General features: G+C 50.2%; 1 protein-coding gene and 1 non-coding gene across 5 annotated transcripts in view; one reads left to right on the plus strand and one right to left on the minus strand.

The window, feature by feature from the left end:
• Positions 1–19,121, minus strand: part of PKN1 (protein kinase N1) — a 41,252-nt gene that overhangs the window by 11,872 nt on the left and 10,259 nt on the right. For all 4 annotated transcript variants that reach the window (XM_039466698.2, XM_074384514.1, XM_074384515.1 and 1 more), the window contains 5 exons: positions 18,087–18,238; positions 14,783–14,918; positions 9,443–9,588; positions 8,776–8,989; positions 7,894–8,088 (listed from right to left, as the gene is read on the minus strand). In XM_039466698.2, coding sequence (XP_039322632.1) covers positions 7,894–8,088; positions 8,776–8,989; positions 9,443–9,588; positions 14,783–14,918; positions 18,087–18,238 — 843 coding nt within the window. The remainder of the gene's footprint in view (positions 1–7,893; positions 8,089–8,775; positions 8,990–9,442; positions 9,589–14,782; positions 14,919–18,086; positions 18,239–19,121) is intronic.
• LOC120362904 (small nucleolar RNA U13) lies at positions 10,169–10,272 on the plus strand. Its single transcript, XR_005578695.1, has one exon. It is a non-coding gene; the product is annotated as a small nucleolar RNA U13 (small nucleolar RNA).

Here is a 19,121-nt window from a genome sequence, read left to right on the forward strand (position 1 = left end):
GGGTGACACAGCGAGACTCTGTCTCAAAAAAAGAAAAGAAAAACAGCTGGGCATAGTGGCTCATGCCTGTAATCTCAACACTTTGGGAAGCTGAGGCAGGAGGATCACTTGAGGTCACGAGTTTGAGACCAGCCTGACTTAACGTGATGAAACTCTGTGTCTACTGAAAATACAAAATCACCCAGGCGTGGTGGTTCATGCCTGTAACCCCAGCTACTCAGGAGGTTGAGGCAGGAGAATCACTTGAACCCAGGAGGCAGAGGTTGCAGCGAGCTGAGACTGAGCCATTGCACTCCAGCCTGGGCAACAAGAGCAAAACTCTGTCTCAAACCAAAAAAAAAAAAAAAAAAAAAAAAAAAAAGAAGAAGAAGAAAAGAAAAAAGAAAATGCTGGCAGAAAGAGGCATCTCTATTACCTATTTCTTTTTTTTTTTTTTTCCTTTTTTGATAGAGATGAGTCTTGTCATGTTGCCCAGGCTGGTCTCGAACTCCTGGCCTCAAGTGATTCTCCTGCCTCAGCCTCCCAAGTCTGGGATTACAGGCATCAGTCACCAGGCCTGGCTGTCTACTATCTATTTTTTTTTTTTTTTTTTTTGAGACGGAGTTTCGCTCTTGTTACCCGGGCTGGAGTGCAATGGCGCAATCTCGGCTTACCACAGCCTCTGCCTCCTGGATTCAGGCAATTCTCCTGCCTCAGCCTCCTGAGTAGCTGGGACTACAGGCACGTGCCACCATGCCCAGCTAATTTTTTGTATTTTTAGTAGAGACGGGGTTTCACCATGTTGACCAGGATGGTCTCGATCTCTTGACCTCGTGATCCACCCGCCTCGGCCTCCCAAAGTGCTGGGATTACAGGCTTGAGCCATCGCGCCCGGCCTACTATCTTTTTTAAAGAAATCCTCCCTCCGTAACTTTTCTGCCACTGTAAAGTTTTGCATTTGACATTAAAGTCTTTAAATCCAGCTGATGTTTTCACTGTGGTATAAAGTGAGGCAGGGATCCAAATTCACGTTTATTCTACGTGGAAGTCTCAGCAACAGATGCCTAAGGATTTACTGATTGATTGATTGAGCCAGTCTCCCTCTGTCTCCCAGGCTGGAGTGCAGTGGCGCAATCTTGGCTCGCTGCAACTTCTACCTCCTGACTTGAAGATTCTCACATCTCAGCCTCCAAAGTAGCTCGGACTACAGGCACACACCACCATGTTCAGCTAATTTTTGTGTTTTTAGTAGAGATGGGGTTTCACCATGTTGGCCAGGCTGGTCTCGAACTCCTGACCTCAAGTGATCTGCCCGCCTTGGCCTCCCAAGTGCTGGGATTACAGGTGTGAGCCACGCACCCAGCCACTCCTAAAGATCACCCTAGTAAAATGCATGTGGGTATACATCAGGAGATACATCTATATAAAGTATATATGATGGCCCAAAATAGAGGCATCCCACAGTCCATTAACAGGGGAATTAATATTTTAAAACTGCAATACAATCTTAATAGCTGAAGTATGAAATTGCTGATATTTAACTTTTTTTTTTTTTTTTTTGCTTTCAGAAAAAAGCAATTTGATATGGCTTAGTCTAACATAATGGATTATTAAGCAGGAAAAAATATGAATTAACTATATCTTCCCACAACAGAATAGATGAGTCTCCCAAAACAATGTTGTTTTTTGTTAATTTTTGTTGTTGTTGTTTCTGAGATGGAGTCTCACTCTGTCACCCAGGCTGGAGTGTAGTGGCGAAATCTCGGCTCACTGCAACCTCCGCCTCTCAGGTTCAAGGGATTCTCCTGCCTCAGCCTCCCGAGTAGCTGGGATGAGAAGCGCCACATCTCCCCTTCCCTCCGCCAACACTCCTGGCTAATTTTTGTATTTTTAGGAGAGACGGGATTTCACCATGTTGGCCAGCATGGTCTTGAACTCCTAACCTCGTGATCCACCCACCTCGGCTTCCCAAAGTGCTGGGATTACAGGCCTCAGCCGCTGCACCGCTCTTTTTCTCTTTTCTTTTTAAGATGGAGTCTCTCTTGGTCACCCAGGCTGGAGTCCAATGGTGCAAATACAGCTCACTGTAGCCCTGACCTCCTGAGCTCAAGCAGTCCTCCCATTTCAGCCTCCTAAGTAGCAGGGACCATATTTTTGATTCATCTGTTTTCTCTTTTTTCCTCCATTATTTTTCTTTTCTGTGACACAGACTCAGGAGGGCCGACAACATGTACCCCAATTTTTTTATTATTTGTAAAGACAAGGTCTTACTATGTTGCCCAGGCTGGTCTTGAACTCTTGGGCTGAAGTGATCCTCCTGAATCAGCCTCCCAAGTGCTGGGATTACTCAGCCTCCCAAGGCATCTGGCTGCAATATTCTTTCTTTATTTTGATGGACAGGGTTTCACCATGTTGGCCAGGCTGGTCTTGAACTCCTGACATCAGGTGATCTGCCTGCCTCGGCCTCCCAAAGTGCTGGGATTACAGGCGTAAGCCACCTTGCCCGGCCTCGCAACATTCTATTTCTGAACCCAGGTGGTGGTAACATGAGTGTTTGCTCTCCTGTTATTCTTCCCAACACTCCCTTATTTATTTATTTATTTTTTGTACATAAGTGTTAATTTTCTTTCTTCTTTTTTAGCCACAAGATTAGGAATTAAATTTTCTTTTTAAAAAAATTATGGCTGGGCGCGGTGGCTCAAGCCTGTAATCCCAGCACTTTGGGAGGCCGAGGCGGGTGGATCACGAGGTCAAGAGATCGAGACCATCCTGGTCAACATGGTGAAACCCCGTCTCTACTAAAAATACAAAAAACTAGCCGGGCGTGGTGGCGCGTGCCTGTAATCCCAGCTACTCAGGAGGCTGAGGCAGGAGAATTGCCTGAGCGCAGGAGGCGGAGGTTGCGGTGAGCCGAGATCGCACCATTGCACTCCAGCCTGGGTAACAAGAGCGAAACTCCGTCTCAAAAAAAAAAAAAAAAAAAAAAAAATTATGAGGCCGGGCATGGGGTGGCTCATGCCTGTAATCTCAGCACTTTGGGAGGCCAAGGCAGCCAGATCACCTGAGGTTGGGAGTTCGAGACCAGCCTGGCCAACATGGTGAAACCCAGTCTCTACTAAAAATACAAAAATTAGCCGGGCATGGTGGTTCATGCCTGTAATTCCAACTACTCAGGAAGCTGAGGCAGGAGAATCGCTTGAACCCTGGAAGCTGAGATTGCAGTGAGGAGAGATCGCACCATTGCACTCCAGCCTGGTCAACAAGATCGAAACTCCATCTCAAAAAAAAATTATGGGGCCGGGCGCGGTGGCTCAAGCCTGTAATCCCAGCACTTTGGGAGGCCGAGGCGGGTGGATCTCAAGGTCAAGAGATCAAGACCATCTTGGTCAACAAGGCGAAACCCCGTCTCTACTAAAAATACAAAAAATTAGCTGGGCATGGTGGCTCGTGCCTGTAATCTCAGCTACTCAGGAGGCTGAGACAGGAGAATTGCCTGAACCCAGGAGGCAGAGGTTGCGGTGAGCCGAGATCGTGCCATTGCACTCCAGCCTGGGTAACAAGAGCGAAACTCCGTCTCAAAAAAAAAAAAAAAAAAAAAAATTATGGTAAAATACATATAACATTTTAAAAATTATGGTAAAATACATATAACATAAAATTTATCATTTTTTTTTCTTTGAGATTGGGTCTCGCTCTGTCACCCAGGCTGGAGTCCAGTGGCGCCATCTCGGCTCACTGTAACCTCCACCTCCAGGTTCAAGCAATTCTCTGCCTCAGCCTCCCGAGTAGATAGGATTACGGGTGCCTGCCACTACGCCCAGCTCATTTTTGTATATTTAGTAGAGATGGTGTTTTACCACGTTGGCCAGGCTGGTCTCAAACTCCTGACCTCGTGATCTGCCTGCCCCAGCCTCTCAAAGTGCTGTGATTACAAGCATGAGCCACTGTGCCTGGCCATCACAGTCATGTTTAAGTGTCCAGTTCAGTGGCATTAAGTACATTCATACTGCTGTGCAACCATTACCACCATCCACCTCCAGAACTCTTTCACCTTACACAACCAAAGCTCTGTCCACATTAAATAACTCCCCATTCCCCGCTCCCTCTACCCCTGGGCATCCATCATTCCACTTTCTGACTCTATGAGTCTGACTACTCTAGAGGCATCATATAACTGAATCATAAAATATTTGTCTTTTGGGGACTGGCATGTAGCCTAATGTCCTCAAGGTTCATCCATGTTGCAGCATGGGACGGGATTTCTTTCCCCCTATTTTTTTTTTGTTGTTGTTGTTGAGATAGAATGTCACTCACTGCCCAGGCTGGAGTGCAGTGGCATGATCTTGGCTCATTGCAACCCCTGCCTCCTGGGCTCAAGCGATTTTCCTACCTCAACCTCCTGAGTAGCTGGGACTATAGGTATGTGCCACCACGCCCAGTTAATTTTTTGTATTTTTAATAGAGATGGGGTTTCACCATGTTGCCCAGGCTGGTCTCAAACTCCTGAGCTCAAGTGATCCACCTGTCTCGGCCTCTGAAAGTGCTGGGATTACAGGTCTGAGCCACCACACCTGGAAAGATTTATTTCCTTTTTATTTATTTATTTTTTATATTATTTAATTTTATATATATATATTTTTTTTCTTTTTTGAGAGCGAGTCTCATTCTGTTGCCCAGGCTGGAGTGCAGTAGTGCAGTCTCTGCCTCCCAGGTTCAAGCAATTCTCTTCTCAGCCTCCCGAGTAGCTGGGATTACAGGGGCCTGCCACCATGCCCGACTAAGTTTTTGTATTTTTAGTAGAGACAGGGTCTCACCCTGTTGGCCAGGCTGGTCTCGAACTCCTGACCTTGTGATCCGCCCACTTCAGCCTCCCAAAGTGCTGGGATTATAGGCCTGAGCCACCACACCTGGCCTTCTCTCTTTTTCATTTTATTATTATTATTTTTTGAGACAGTGTCTCACTCTGTTGCCCAGGCTGGAGTGCAGTGGGTGCAATCTCTGCTCACTGCAACCTTCACCTCTCTGGTTCAAGCAATTCCCCTGCCTCAGCCTCTGGAGTAGCTGGGATTACAGGCGCATACCACCACGCCTGGCTAATTTTTTGTATTTTTAGTAAAGACGGGGTTTCGCCATGTTGGCCAGACTGGTCACAAACTCCTGACCTCAGGCACTCCGCCCATCTCAGCCTCCCAAAGTGCTGGGATTACAGGCGTGAGCCACTGCTCCGGGCCTTATTTCCTTTTTAAATCTGAGTAATGTTCCATTGTACGGCTGGCCCACGTCTTGTTTATCCATTCATCTATTGGTGGACACAGGATTGCTTCCATTTTTGGCTTTCATAATGCTGCTATGAACACAGGTATACAAATATCTCTTTGAAATCCTTTTATTTTTTAAATATTTTTCTATCACTATTTTTAAAACTGACAAATAAAAATTATAAGTATTTGTCAAGTACACCACGTTGTTATGAAATATGTATACATTATGGAACCTCTGAGGCCCTGTTTTTAATCCTTTTGGGGATATGCCCAGAAGTAGAATTGGATCATATGGTTACTCTGGATTGTTTGGTTTTTTGTGGGTTTTTTTGGGGTGGGTTTTTTTTTTTTTTTTTTTTTTTTGAGACAGAGTCTCACTCTGTCACCCAGGCCGGAGTGCAGTGGCATGATCTCGGCTCACAGTAACCTCTGCCTCCCAGGTTCAAGCAATTCTCCCGCCTCACCCTCCGGAGTGCTGGGACTACAGGCACGCACCACCACGCCCAGCTAACTTTTGTATTTTTAGCAGAGATGGCGTTTCGCCATGATAGCCAGGCTGGTCTTAAACTCCTGACCTCAAGTGATCCAACTGCCTCGGCCACCCAAAGTGCTGGGATTACAGGTGTGAGCCACTGCTCCTGGCCTGGCTACTCTGTTTTTAATTGTTTCGGGAACTCCATATCTCTATCTATATAGATATAGATATAGATATACACACACACACACACACACATATGTGTATATATATGTATGTATAAATATGTATATATATGTATATATATATGCGTGTGTGTGTATATATATATATATTTTTATTTTTTTGAAACAGAGTCTCTTTCTGTCACCCAGGCTGGAGTGCAGTGGCACGATCTCTGCTTACTGCAACTTCTGCCTCCTGGGTTCAAGCAATTCTGCCTCAGCCTTCTGAGTAGCTGAGATCACAGACACACATCACCATGTCCAACTAATTTTTGTATTTTTAGTAGAGATGGGGTTTGCCAATGATAGCCAGGCTGGTCTCGAACTCCTGACTTCAGGTAATCTGCCCCCCTCAGCCTCCCAAAGTGCTGGGATTACAGGTGTCAGCCACCAAGCCTGGCCATGCCAATATATTTTCCATAGAGGCCGCACCATGTTATATTCCCACCAACGGTGCACAAAGGTTCTAACTTCTCTCCACATCCTCACCAACATTTGTTATTTTCTGTTTGTTTTGTTGGGTTTTAAAAATAGTATTAGTCATCCTAATGAGTATGACATACTGGTTTCTCGTTTCGTTTTCCTTTTTCTTTTCTTTTTTTTGAGACGGAGTTTCGCTCTTGTTACCCAGGCTGGAGTGCAATGGCGCGATCTCGGCTCACCGCAACCTCCGCCTCCTGGGTTCAGGCAATTCTCCTGCCTCAGCCTCCTGAGTAGCTGGGATTACAGGCACGCGCCACCATGCCCAGCTAAGTTTTTGTATTTTTAGTAGAGACGGGGTTTCACCATGTTGACCAGGATGGTCTCGATCTCTTGACCTTGTGATCCACCTGCCTCGGCCTCCCAAAGTGCTGGGATTACAGGCATGAGCCACCGCACCCGGCCCTCTTTTTCTTTTTTTAATCTAGGTAAACGTGAATGTTGTTGTTTTTTAATTTAGAGACAGAGTATTACTCTGTTGTCTAGGCTGGAGTGAAATGGCTCAAAGATAGCTCACTACAGCCTGGAGCTCCAGGGCTCAAGTAATCTTCCCATCTCAACCTTTACAATAGCTAGGACTACAGATGCAGGCCACCATACCTGGCTAATTTTTACATTTTATTTTATTTATTTATTTATTTATTTATTTATTTATTTATTTATTGAGACGGAGTGTTTCACTCTTGTTGCCCAGGCTGGAGTGCAATGGCGCGATCTCGGCTCACCGCAACCTCCGCCTCCTGGGTTCAGGCAATTCTCCTACCTCAGCCTCCTGAGTAGCTGGGATTACAGGCACACACCACCATGCCCAGCTAATTTTTAGTATTTTTAGTAGAGACAGGTTTCACCATGTTGACCAGGATGGTCTCGATCTCTTGACCTCGTGATCCACCCGCCTCGGCCTCCCAAAGTGCTGGGATTACAGGCTTGAGCCACCGCGCCCAGCCAAGTTTTGTATTTTTAAGTAGAGACAGTGTTTCACTATGTTGGCCAGGCTGGTCTCAAACTCCTGACCTCAAGTCATCTGCCCACCTTGGCTTTCCAAAGTGCTGGCATTACATGTGTGAGCCACCATGCTCGACCCATGGCCTATTTTTTTTTTCTTGAGACAGAGTCTCACTCTGTTGCCCAGGCTGAAGGGCAGTGGTGCAATCTCAGCTCATTGCAACCTCCACCTTCTGGGTTCAAGTGATTTTCCTATCTCAGCCTCCTGAGTAGCTGGGACTATAGGGGTGCATCACCATGCCTGGCTAATTTTTGTATTTTTAGTGGAGACAGGGTTTCACCATATTGGTCAGGCTGATCTCAAACTCCTGACCTTGTGATCCACTTGCCTCAGCCTCCCAAAGTGCTGGGATTATTGGCATGAGCCACTGTGCCCGGCCCCTGGCCTGTTTTTTAAAGGGTTAGAAATATGGGGCATTCCGGGTCCCCCATGCCACCCCGTTTCTCAGGGTCCACGATGCCCACTCACTGCTGTTCTCTGCTTCTGCTTTGAGGCTGCTCCGGCCACTGAGGCTTCCACTTCGGCTGTAAAGGCCCCGGGCCGGACGGCTCAGGAAGGTGGGGCGGCTGTCTGGGGTCCCAGGTCCCCCCACTGAGGGTGTAGGGTTCCAGGGGATGGTCTCTGGGAGGTCTCTGCAGCCCACCACACGTACCTCCAGGGTCCCTGCAGGAGGGGAAGGCTCAGCAGGGGGGCCACGTATGGGACAGGCTGAGGGGAGGGGACCACAGTGGGGAGGGGACATATCCAGACACAGCCACGGTACAAATGGGAGCCAGTGAAGAACAGCCAGGGTGGAGCACGGGGCCTGAGGCCGGGACGTCCATGCTGGGACAGGAGAATATGAGACAAGCGGTCCTGCCGCGAGGGGCTCAGATGTGGGAGTTTCGAGGCAGAAGAGAGGTTCAGGGTGCAGGCCAGGGGCCCAGGCAAGCAGAAACAGGGTAGGACTAGGAGTTCTCGGGGAGGATTCGGTGGACAATCTGAGGTCTGAGATGGGCTAGGGGTCTATGGTGGGGCTGGTCTGGAGTGGTAGATGGCTGAGGGGTCTGGTGGGTCTGGCTGGTCTGCAGCAGGGGGTAGGAGGCTCATGGCTGAGGGTTGTGAGGCTGAGGTGGGGGACAAGGGCTAGGGGAAAATACTGGGCCAGGTGAGGAGGGGTGGAGAAATTGAGGAGTGGGGAGGGGCAACAGCCCAGGGTGCAATGGGGTGTCTACTGGAGAGTGGAGGGGACAGTGGGATGGGAGTCCAGGGTTGGGGAGAATGGCAACTGAAGTTGGGGGTCACAGGAATGGGGAAATGAGAGGAGTCAGAGGCCCAGGGCTGCGTGGGAGGGGCAGGTCTCAGGCCTACCTGTGAGCGGCGCGGGCTTGCACAGGGTGCTGTAGTGAGTGGCGGGGAAGGGACCGGCCAGGCGGGCGCTGAACGCAGCAGACGAGGCTGCAGCGAGCTCTTCTCTCAGCAGCCGCCCCTTGGGGTGGTCGGCGGGCAGCTCCCCGAGCCTCCGCTCCAGAGCCTCCCGCAGCAGCCCCAACTTCTGGTTGGATTCTGTCAATTTCTCCTGGGCCTGCGATGGGAAGAGTGGTTCTGGGGGCCGAACCAGGCTTGCAGCTTCCCAAGTGCAGGCTTAGGCCCCACCACCAGGCTGGCTGAGTCCCGCACTGGACTCCTTCCTAGAGGCCTAAACCTCAAACCAACTGGGTCCCACCCCTGGGAAAACTAGACTCTGCCCCTTGCAGAGGCCCCTCCTCTCACGGAGGGCCATTCCTGCCTGAAACCACGCCCCTCGCTGAGGCCCCGCCCCTCACACGGCACTGTTCCTTGACGCCCCGCCCCTCCCCTGGTTGAAGCCCCGCCCCTCACAGCAGGCTACACTGGCAGATGCCCCACCCCGTATGAAGGTTACACCCCCTTTGAGGCTCCACCCCTCCCCATGGCCATTCCTGGCAAAGTCCCCGCCGCTTGCTGAAGCTGCGCCCCCAGCTAAAGCCCCACCTCTAATGAAAGCTCCGCCCCTCACCTCACTGACAGCCTTGCGGTCCGGGGCCTTGGCAGCGCTGAGCAGGCGCAGCACGTTCTTGGCACCCTCGGCCACCGCGTGCTCCACTCGGAAGTGGTGCCGCAGCTCTTCGATGCGCAGCTCCACGGCCCCAAGGTCAGGACTTCCTGTGAGCGTGGAATACAGGGCAGTGAGGCTAGCCTGCAGTGCCCCACCAACCGAGTCCCAGACACGCAGCCATTCACAGGAACAGGCATGGGCCACAGACAAACCATCATGAAGATGCATCACAGTTCATCCAAAGGGTGGGCACAGTGACACTGTCGCACTGTCAACTGCAGGCAGCCACACTTCCACCCAGACTCTTTTATCCAAACACCATCACTCACAGGGCCAGTCCTAGGGACAAAGTTACCCTGTTATGGGGGACGGTCTGAGCAATGATACACAGGCACACTGTCACTCCAGGCTTAGAGACAGACACATTGTCACGGTCCCTCTTCACCTCCAGGGATTTGCACAGGGACAGACATGGGTACGCTGTGGCCCCAAGGATAGTCACATTTTCTAGATTCAGACAGTCACCCAGGGGCTGAAACCCAAAGAGATAGAAACATAAATCATAGGCTGGGTAATCCCAGTGCTTTGGGAGACCAAGACTGGTGGATCACTTGAGGTCAGGAGTTTGAGACCAGCCTGGCCAACATGGTGAAACCTGTCTCTACTAAAAATACAAAAATTTATTAGATCCTTTTGTAGTTCATGAGCATGATGATTGGGTGTTCACATACTTGTGTGAGATGTGCCACCCTCGAACCTTGTTATGACGTTGGCACATTACCCATCTGACCTGAACTTGGAAAAATACAAAAATACAAAAATTAGCCGGGCATGGTGGTGCATGCCTGTGGTCTCAATTACTTGAGAGGCTGAGGCAGGAGAATCACTTTAACCTGGGAAGTGGAGGCTGCAGTGAGCCAACATCACACCACTGCACTCCAGCCTCGGTGACAGACCGAGACTCCATCTCATTAAAAAAAAAAAAAATCATACTGTCATACCCATGTTGACACACCTCACTCCCCAATGAACAGTCACCAGGTTACACAGTCAACCAGGCACGGTAACACTCATGGGCATTTGGACAACCACAGAGATACAACTATACTCACACAGATGGCATCAGTCACAAAGACACTGTTAGAGACTGAATGTTTGTCTCCTACCAAATTCCTGTGTTGAACCCCTAATCCCCAATGGGATGGCACTTGGAGAAAGGGCCTTTGGGAGGTAATTAGGGTTAGATGAGGTCATGGAGGAAGGGCCATCATGATGAGATTAGTGCCCTTATCTGAAGAGGAAGAGGCTGGCCACAGTGGCTCACACCTGTAATCCCAGTGCTCTGGGAAGCTGAGGCAGAAGGATCGCTTGAGGCCAGGAGTTTGAGACCAGCCTGGGCACCATAGAGAGACCTTGTCTTACTATAAATAAATAAATTAGCCAGGCATGGTGGCGTGTGCCTGCAGTCCCAGCTACTCAGGAGGCTAAAGCAGGAGGATCACTTGAGCCCTGATGGTCAAGGCTGCAGTGAGCTGTGATCATGCCAATGCGTGCCAGCCTGGGTGAGAGACCAAGACCCTGTCTCAAAAAAATAAAAATAAAAAACAAGAGGAAGAGACACGAAGGCTCTCTCCCTGCCATGTGAAGACGCAGTAAGAAGGCAGCCATCTCTAAGCCAGGAAGAGATCCCTCACCAGGAAGCGACCATGCTGGCACCCTGACCTGGGACTGCCAGTCTCCAGAACTATAAGAAAGATAAATGTCTGTTGTTTAAGCCATTCAGCCTATGGGACTTTCTTATGGCGGCCCAAGCCAAGTAAGACAGGCACTGTCGCATTGACACTGTCACACTGTCGCCCACAGGGACACACAGCATTACCACTTTGTCACCAGCGTGGGAACACTGTCACCTGCAGGCAGAGGAACACATACTGTGTCACAGATGCAGTCACACTGCTGCATAGAGACACTGTCATGAGTCAGGCTCTGTTATACAGACACAGCCCTGTCACCTTGGGCACAGGGACACCATTATAGGGGCAGAGAAGCATGGTCACAGACACAAATGCCTTTATGCCCAAGCACAGGGTCAAGAAAAGGGGCACAGGCCAGGCATGGTGGCTCACTCCTATAATCTCAACACTTTGGGAGGGTCAGGCAGGAGGACTACTTGAGGTCAGGAGTTTGAGACCAACCTGGGTGACATAGCAAAATCCAGTCTCCACAAAAAAAAAAAAAAAAATTTTTTTTTTTTTTGAGACAGAGTCTTGCTCTGTCACCCAGCTGGAGTGCAGTGGTGCAATCTTGTCTCACTGCAACCTCTACCACCTGAGTTCAAGCAATTCTTCTGCCTCAGCCTCCCAAACAGCTGGGACTACAAGTGTGTGCCACCACGCCTGGCTAATTTTTTTTGTATTTTAGTAGAGACGGCGTTTCACCATATTGGCCAGGGTCCTGACCTCATGATCCACCAACCTCGGCCTCCCAAAGTGCTGGGAGCCACCGCACCTGACCAAATTTTTTTTTTAATTAGCTGGGTGTGGTGGCACATGCCTGAGGTCCCAGCTACTCAGCAGGATTGTTCGAGCCCAGAAGGTCAAGCCTGCAGTGAGTTATGATTGTGCCACTGCATTCCAGCCTGGGCAACACAGCCAGGCCCTGTCTAAACAAAAAAATAGTGTGTCTTGGGGGATGTGTCAGTGTGATGGTGTGATTGTGAATACCCACATGGACTTCGCAGTGACTGTGTGTAATGGTAGGATCAGATTCCATTGTCTCTGGGTGTTGTCATAAGCATGGGTGACTGGGTGACTTTATCCCTAAAAGTTTCAGTGACTGATTAAGCAGACTGATTAAGCACCATGTGGCAGCAGGTCTAGGGGTGACAGTGAGACTGTGTTTTTTTTGTGTGTGTGTGTGTGTGTTTGAGACAGAGTATCACTCTGTTGCCCAGGCTGGAATGCAGTGGTGCAATCTCAGCTCACTGCAACCTCTGCCTCCCGGGTTCAAGCAACTCTCCTCCCTCAGCCTCCTGAGTAGCTGGGACTACAGGTGCGCAACACAATGCCCAGCTGATTTTTGTATTTTTAGTAGAGACGGTGTTTCATCATGTTGGCCAGGCTGGTCTCAAACTCCTGACCTTAAATGATCCACCCCCTTGGCTTCCAAAGTGCTGGGATTATAGGCGTCAGCCACTGCACCCAGCTGAGGCTGTGTTTATAAGGCAACGTGCCTGTGACTATCAACGTCCCTGCGACTGTGTCTGTGTTATTGGTGTCCAGGTGAGTGACACGTGGGCACAGTGTGGCTGTGAGTGTGACCCTCTGAGACCAAGTGCCAGGGTCATTATTGAGAATAGTCAGGCCAAGCGTGGTGGCTCACATCTGAAATCCCAGCACTTTGGGAGGCCAAGGCGGGTGGATCACAGGTTAGGAATTCGAGACCAGCCTGACCAGCATGCTGAAACCCCATCTCTACTAAAAATACAAAAATTAGCCTGGCATGGTAGCAAGTGCCTGTAATCCCAGCTACTTGGGAGGCTGAGGCAGGAGAACTGCTTGAACCCGGGAGGCAGAGGTTGCAGTGAGCCAAGATCGCACCACTGCACTCTGGCCTGAGCAATAGAGTGAGACCCTGTCTCAAAAAAAAGAATAATTATTTTAATAAGACTGTCCTAGGAAACTATAGCCATGAATAAGAGTGATCTGTGGGTGACAAATGTCCTACACCTGTGTGACTGTGTCCTCGTGCCTCTCCCTGTGCCACTGGGTGACTGTGTCCCTGTGACTTCACACTGGGTGTGAGAACACACTCAGTTTTTTTCCCTGTGACATTGGGTCTCTATGCCTGTGGCTGTCAGTGACACTGACTTGCCTGTGCGACAACGTGATGGCATTTCTTCACCTGTCCCTATGCTTTACCGTACGGCAGTGTGATTACGTTTTGATTGTCCCTGGGCTCTAGTTAGAGCCTGGACTGGACTCAAGTGAGCCTCCCATCTCAGCCTCCTGAGTGAGTAGCTGGGACCACAGGTGCACGCCACCACGCCCAGCTAATTAAAAAAAATTTTAGGCTGGGTGTGGTGGCTTACACCTGTAATCCCAGCACTTTGGGAGGCCAAGGTGGGCAGATCACCTGAGGTCAGGAGTTCAAGACCAGCCTGGCCAACATGATGAAACCCCATCTCTACTAAAAATACAAAAAATCAGTCAGGCACAGTAGTACACGCCTGTAATCCTAGCTACTTGGGAGGCTGAGGCAGAAGGATCGCTTGAATCTGGGAGGCAGTGGTTATAGGGAGCCATGATCGCATCACTGCACTCCAGCCTGGATGATGAAGTGACTCTGTGTCAAAAGAAAAACCAAAAAAACTGAAACACACATCAGTAGTATGGACGCAGACAGCCCTGCACACAATACACCAAGATCCTGTCACAAATTCAGGCTGACAATCCCAGCAAGTTGAGTTTGAGAGACACCCCCAGGCATTCATCCACACAGATGCACACAGAAAAACACACACACATGCACACGCCAGGCATACTCACAGTTTTGCACACAGAGGGGCTGTGGTGACAAGACAACCACCTAATCCAGGGGTCCACACCTTCTTTTTGGTAGTTAGATGGCTGGCCAAGTGCAGTGGCTCATGCCTGTAATCCCAGCACTCTGGGAGGCTGAGGTGGGTGGATCACCTGAGGTCAGGAGTTCAAGGCCAGCCTGGCCAACATAGTGAAACCCCATCTCTACTAAAAATACAAAAATTAGTCAGGTGTGGTGGCAGTGCCTGTAATCCCAGCTACTCGGGAAGCTGAGGCAGGAGAATTGTTGGAACTCAGGAGGCGGAGGCTGCAGTGAACTGAGATCACACCACTGCACTCCAGCCTAGGTGACATAGTGAGACTCCATATCGAAAAAAAAAAAAAAAAAAAAAAAGTCAGATAGCAAATAATTTTGACTTTACAGCCCATAAGGCTCTGTTGCACTACTTGACTCTGCTGTTGTGATTTAAAAGCGATCAAAAACATAGTAAATGAATTGGCGTGACTATGTACCAATAAAACTTTACTGACAAAAAAAGACGACCAGTAGATTTGGTCTGAAGGTGGTAATTTACCAATCCGTGATGTAATCCAAACTTTGCAAGGGACAAAATGGGAAGCTCTGGCCCCATGTGTTGAAGTCTCCCACCAGGTCCGAGGACCCACCTCCCTACCCCAGAAAGGGACCCACTACAGGAGCCAGAGGCTGAGCCCTGCCAGGCGAGATGCAGGTTAAGCTGTCTGGAGGCCAGGGACTCACCTTGGGTCTCATCGGGGGCCGCCTGGCTCTCCAGCTGGCCAGCCTGCAGCGCCCGGCGAAGTTGCATGCGGATGATGTCTATCTTGGTCTTACTGTCCTGCAACATCTGCTGGGCTGTCAGCAGCAGCTTCCGGTCCTGGAGACAGAGACAGGCTGTGAGAGGAAGGCTGGGTGGCTGGGGTCTGGCCACACCTCACAGGTCCTAGGTGACGTGTGGATGTGACAGCACGCATTTGCAGGCTGGGCACGGTGCCTCACACCTGTAATCCCAGCACCTCGGGAGGCCGAGTCGGGTGGATTGCTTAGCCCGGGAGTTCGAGACCAGCCTGGGCAACCTATGGCAAGACCCTGTCTCCCTAAAAAATACAAAAATTAGCTGGGCATGGTGGCGTGCACCTGTGATCCCAGCTACTCAGGGCTGAGGCGGAAGATCACTCAAGCCCAGGAGTTGGGAGGCTGCAATGAGTTGAGATTGCATCGCTGTCCTCCAGCCTGAGCAACAGAGCAAGACCCTGTCTCAAAGTAAAGAAATAAGTAAATAAATGCACTTCCATGCATTCCTGGGTACAGTGGTGTGACGTAGTCCATGGGGTTTGGATACTGGCTCTACTACCCAACATCTGTGTGACTTCCGGCAAGCCATTCAACCTCTTTTGGCAGCAATTAATTAATTAATTAATTATGTCTTGTTGAGACAGAGTCTCACTCTGTTGCCCAGGCTGGAGTGCAGTGGTGCAATCTCAGCTTCCTGCAACCTCCGCCTCCTAGGTTCAACCGATTCTCTTGTCTCAGCCTCCCGAGTAGCTGGGATTACAGGCATGCACCACCAGGCCCAGCGAATTTTTGTATTTTTTTTTAGTAGAGTTGGGGTTTCACCATGCTGGCCAGGCTGATCTGGAACCCCTGACCTCAAGTGATCCACCTGCCTTGGCCTCCGAAAACGCTGGGATTACAGGCATGAGTCACCGCCTGGCCTACTCTACTCATTTTCATTGGGTCAGTATCACCCCCAGGGGGCAGAAATTCTTTCTTAGGAGGTGAGAAACTCTTTGTTTTTGTTTTTGTTTTTGTTATTGAGAAGGAGTCTTGCTCTGTTGCTAGGCTGGAGTGCAACAGTGGAATCTCAGCTCATGGCAACTTCTGCCTCCCAGGTTCAAGTGATTCTCCTGCTTCAGCCTCCCAAGTAGCCAGGATTACAGGCGTGCGCCATCACGTCCAGCTAATTTTTAGTATTTTTAGGAGAAACGGTGTTTCACCACGTTGGCCAGGCTGGTCTTGAACTCCTGACCTCATAATCTACCCACCTCAGCCTCCCAAAGTGCTGGGATTAAAGGCATGAGTCACTGTGCCCAGCGAGGAGATGAGAAACTCTTATTCTTTTTGTATATAATGCTCAGATACACATAAAAAAATATGCGATTGATCTGGACTAAATTTTCATAGAATGTTTTCAATTACTTGTACACAGGTATTCACAGCAAAACTATTCACAATCGCTAGGAAGGTGGCATTGATGAATGGGGTGCAGTGGCTCACATCTGTAATCCCAGCACCTTGGGAGGTCAAGGCAGGAGGATTGCTTGAGCCCAGGAGTTTGAGTCCAGCCTGGGCAACATAGTGAGACCCCTATCTCAATAAAAATAAAAAATAAATAAAATAATGTCAGGCCAGGGGAGGTGCCTCACACCTGTAATCCCATCACTTTGGGAGGCCAAGGTGGGCAGATCACGTGAGGTCAGGAGTTAGAGACTGGCCTGGCCAATATGGTGAAACCGGGTCTCTACTAAAAACACAAAAATTAATGGGGTGTGGTGGCACGTGCATGTAATCCCAGGTACCTGGGATGCTGAGGCAGGAGAATCACTTGAACTCAGGAGGCGGAGGTTGCAGTGAGCCAACATCACGCCACTGCACTTCAGCCTAGGCAACAGAGTGAGACTCCATTTCAAAAAATAAATAAAATAATGTCATTTTAAAAAATCCACGCAGTGTATCCTTCCATATGACATTCACAGGGGAGGACATGCGCACAGCAACCTGTGAGTCTGGACCTGATTTCTCTAGCTGTAGGCCGGCCTGTGCTTGCGGTGTGGGAATCTCTGGGTGTTGATGCAGACCTGTGTGTTCCTAGAACTGATTGGCAGAACAGGGAATGTGAGTGTGTTTGTGGCCGTGTGCACCAGCCTCTGGGTATGGATGTGAGAGAGAGAGAGAGAGAAAGAGAGAGAGAGAGAGAGAGAGAGAGAGAGAGAGTGTGTGTGTGTGTGTGTGTGTGTGTGTGTGTGTATCCAGATGTGGCTGTGGTGTGATTCTCCATGTGTTGCTAGATCCTGTTACTGATGTGTCCCTAGTATGAGAAAGTCTGTGTGTGTGTGTCCAGATGTTTTGATGATGGTGTGTGTGTATGTCAAGGCATTGACATGACTGTGTGCTTGTAACAAGAGACACCGTCAGCAGTGAGGTGTTGTCTGTTTCCCTGACTGTGGGTGCACCTGAGGCCCTGCATGGGGACTGCATGGGGAGGGGAGACAATCTATCACGTGTCTGACATCACCCCCAGTCATGTTTCCTATACGCCCCCATCAGCTGCCCATGTCTGAGTCCTGCCAGTAAGTCACACCTATCCACCAGTATGTCCCCAAGCCAGAGGGTCCCATGGAGCAGCTGTAGGCTGCACCTTGTGCCCCAGCCTGTGATCTGCTCACAGGTGTATGCATACATGTGTGGTGTGTGTGCAGATACATCGGTGCGTGAGTGTGCACACATGGGCATGTACACGTGCGTGGCACTGCAAGTGTGTGTGTGTACATAAGCAGAGGGCAGGTGTGTGTGCATAAGCAAAGGGCAGGTGTGGGTGCAGATTCCAGTGAGTGTATGCACACACGGACAAGTGTATACACATGTGGGTGGGTGTGTAGGTGTGGTGGAGTTGCGTGTGCAGGTTTGGTGTGCACATTTGAGTGGGTGTGTACACGTGGGGGGTGTGCAGGTGTGGAGTGTGCATGCACAGGTGTGGTGTGCGCATTTGTGTGGCTGTGTACACATGCGGGGGGGTGTGCAGGTGTGGAATGTGCATGCACAGGTGTGGTGTGCGCATTTGTGTGGCTGTGTACACGTGGGTGGGTGTGCAGGTGTGGAGTGTGCATGCACAGGTGTGGTATGCGCATTTGTGTGGCTGTGTACACATGCGGGTGGGTGTGCAGGTGTGGTGGAGTGTGTGTGCACAGGTGTGGTGTGTGCATTTGAGTGGGTGTGTGCACAGGTGTGGTGTGTGCACATGGCATGTGTGCACATGCTGCCTCACCTTCGTGCTGCCATTGCTGTAGGTCTGGATCATGTTCTCTGCCCCCTGCTTCACCTTCAGCTCAATGGCCAACTGCTTCTCCAGGCCCGCCACGCGGCTCAGGTTGGTGGCCGAGCACGCAGGGCCACCTGCACCCGGGGACTGGGGGCCATCTGGAGGCGACAGGTGGGAGAGAGTCACTAAGAGTCATCACCTCAGTCTGCCTGGGAGGCTTTACCCTCAGCCCAGCCTGGGCATTGCCCCTGGGGAACAGGGGATGGGGAGCTGTGGGCCAGCAGACAGGCAGGCAGGGGGATATAGGGCCCAGGGGTCTATCCCCTTGCCCTCCCAGGGAAACCCCTCAAGGCTGGGGCAGACCTGGGATGAATGAGTGTGGGCAGGCACCCAGGTGTACAAGCGTGTCCGTGGCGCTGGGTCCACTGCATTTGGGAGGCCCGTTAGTAACTACATACATGGCTTGTGTGAACCTATGGATGTGGGAGTTGTGCCATCTGGGAGCTGCAGGGTGTTGGCATGGCTGAGTGTGTGTCTCCCTAGGTGTCAGAGTGACTCTGTGAGACACCATGTATTAGAATGACTGTCTGAGATTGTGGGTGTTGGGAGATGCTCTGTGTACATTTCTGACTGTTGCTACAACTGTGAGTTCAGATCTCCAGTTTGGTATGACCGAGTCTCCGGATGCATGTGTCTGCATGAGTCTCTGGAGAGTGGTGTGATACTGAAGGGGACCCTGGGTGCAGAAATGACTGAAGCCAGGCGCAGTGGCTCATGCCTGTAATCCTAGCAATTTGAGAGGCCGAGGCAGGCGGATTGTCTGAGGTCAGGAGTTAAAGACCACCCTGGCCAACATGGTGAAACTCTATCTCTAGTACTAAAAATACAAAAATTAGCCAAGGCCGGGCATGGTGGCACACACCTGTAATCCCAGCACTTTAGGAGGCTGAGGCAGGTGGATCACCTGATGGCAGGGGTTCAAGACCAGCCTGGCCAATATGGTAAAACCCTGCCTCTACTGAAAATACAAAAATTAGCTGG

This window comes from Saimiri boliviensis, chromosome 14 (genome assembly GCF_048565385.1).
Source record: "Saimiri boliviensis isolate mSaiBol1 chromosome 14, mSaiBol1.pri, whole genome shotgun sequence".
Lineage (NCBI taxonomy): Eukaryota > Metazoa > Chordata > Mammalia > Primates > Cebidae > Saimiri > Saimiri boliviensis.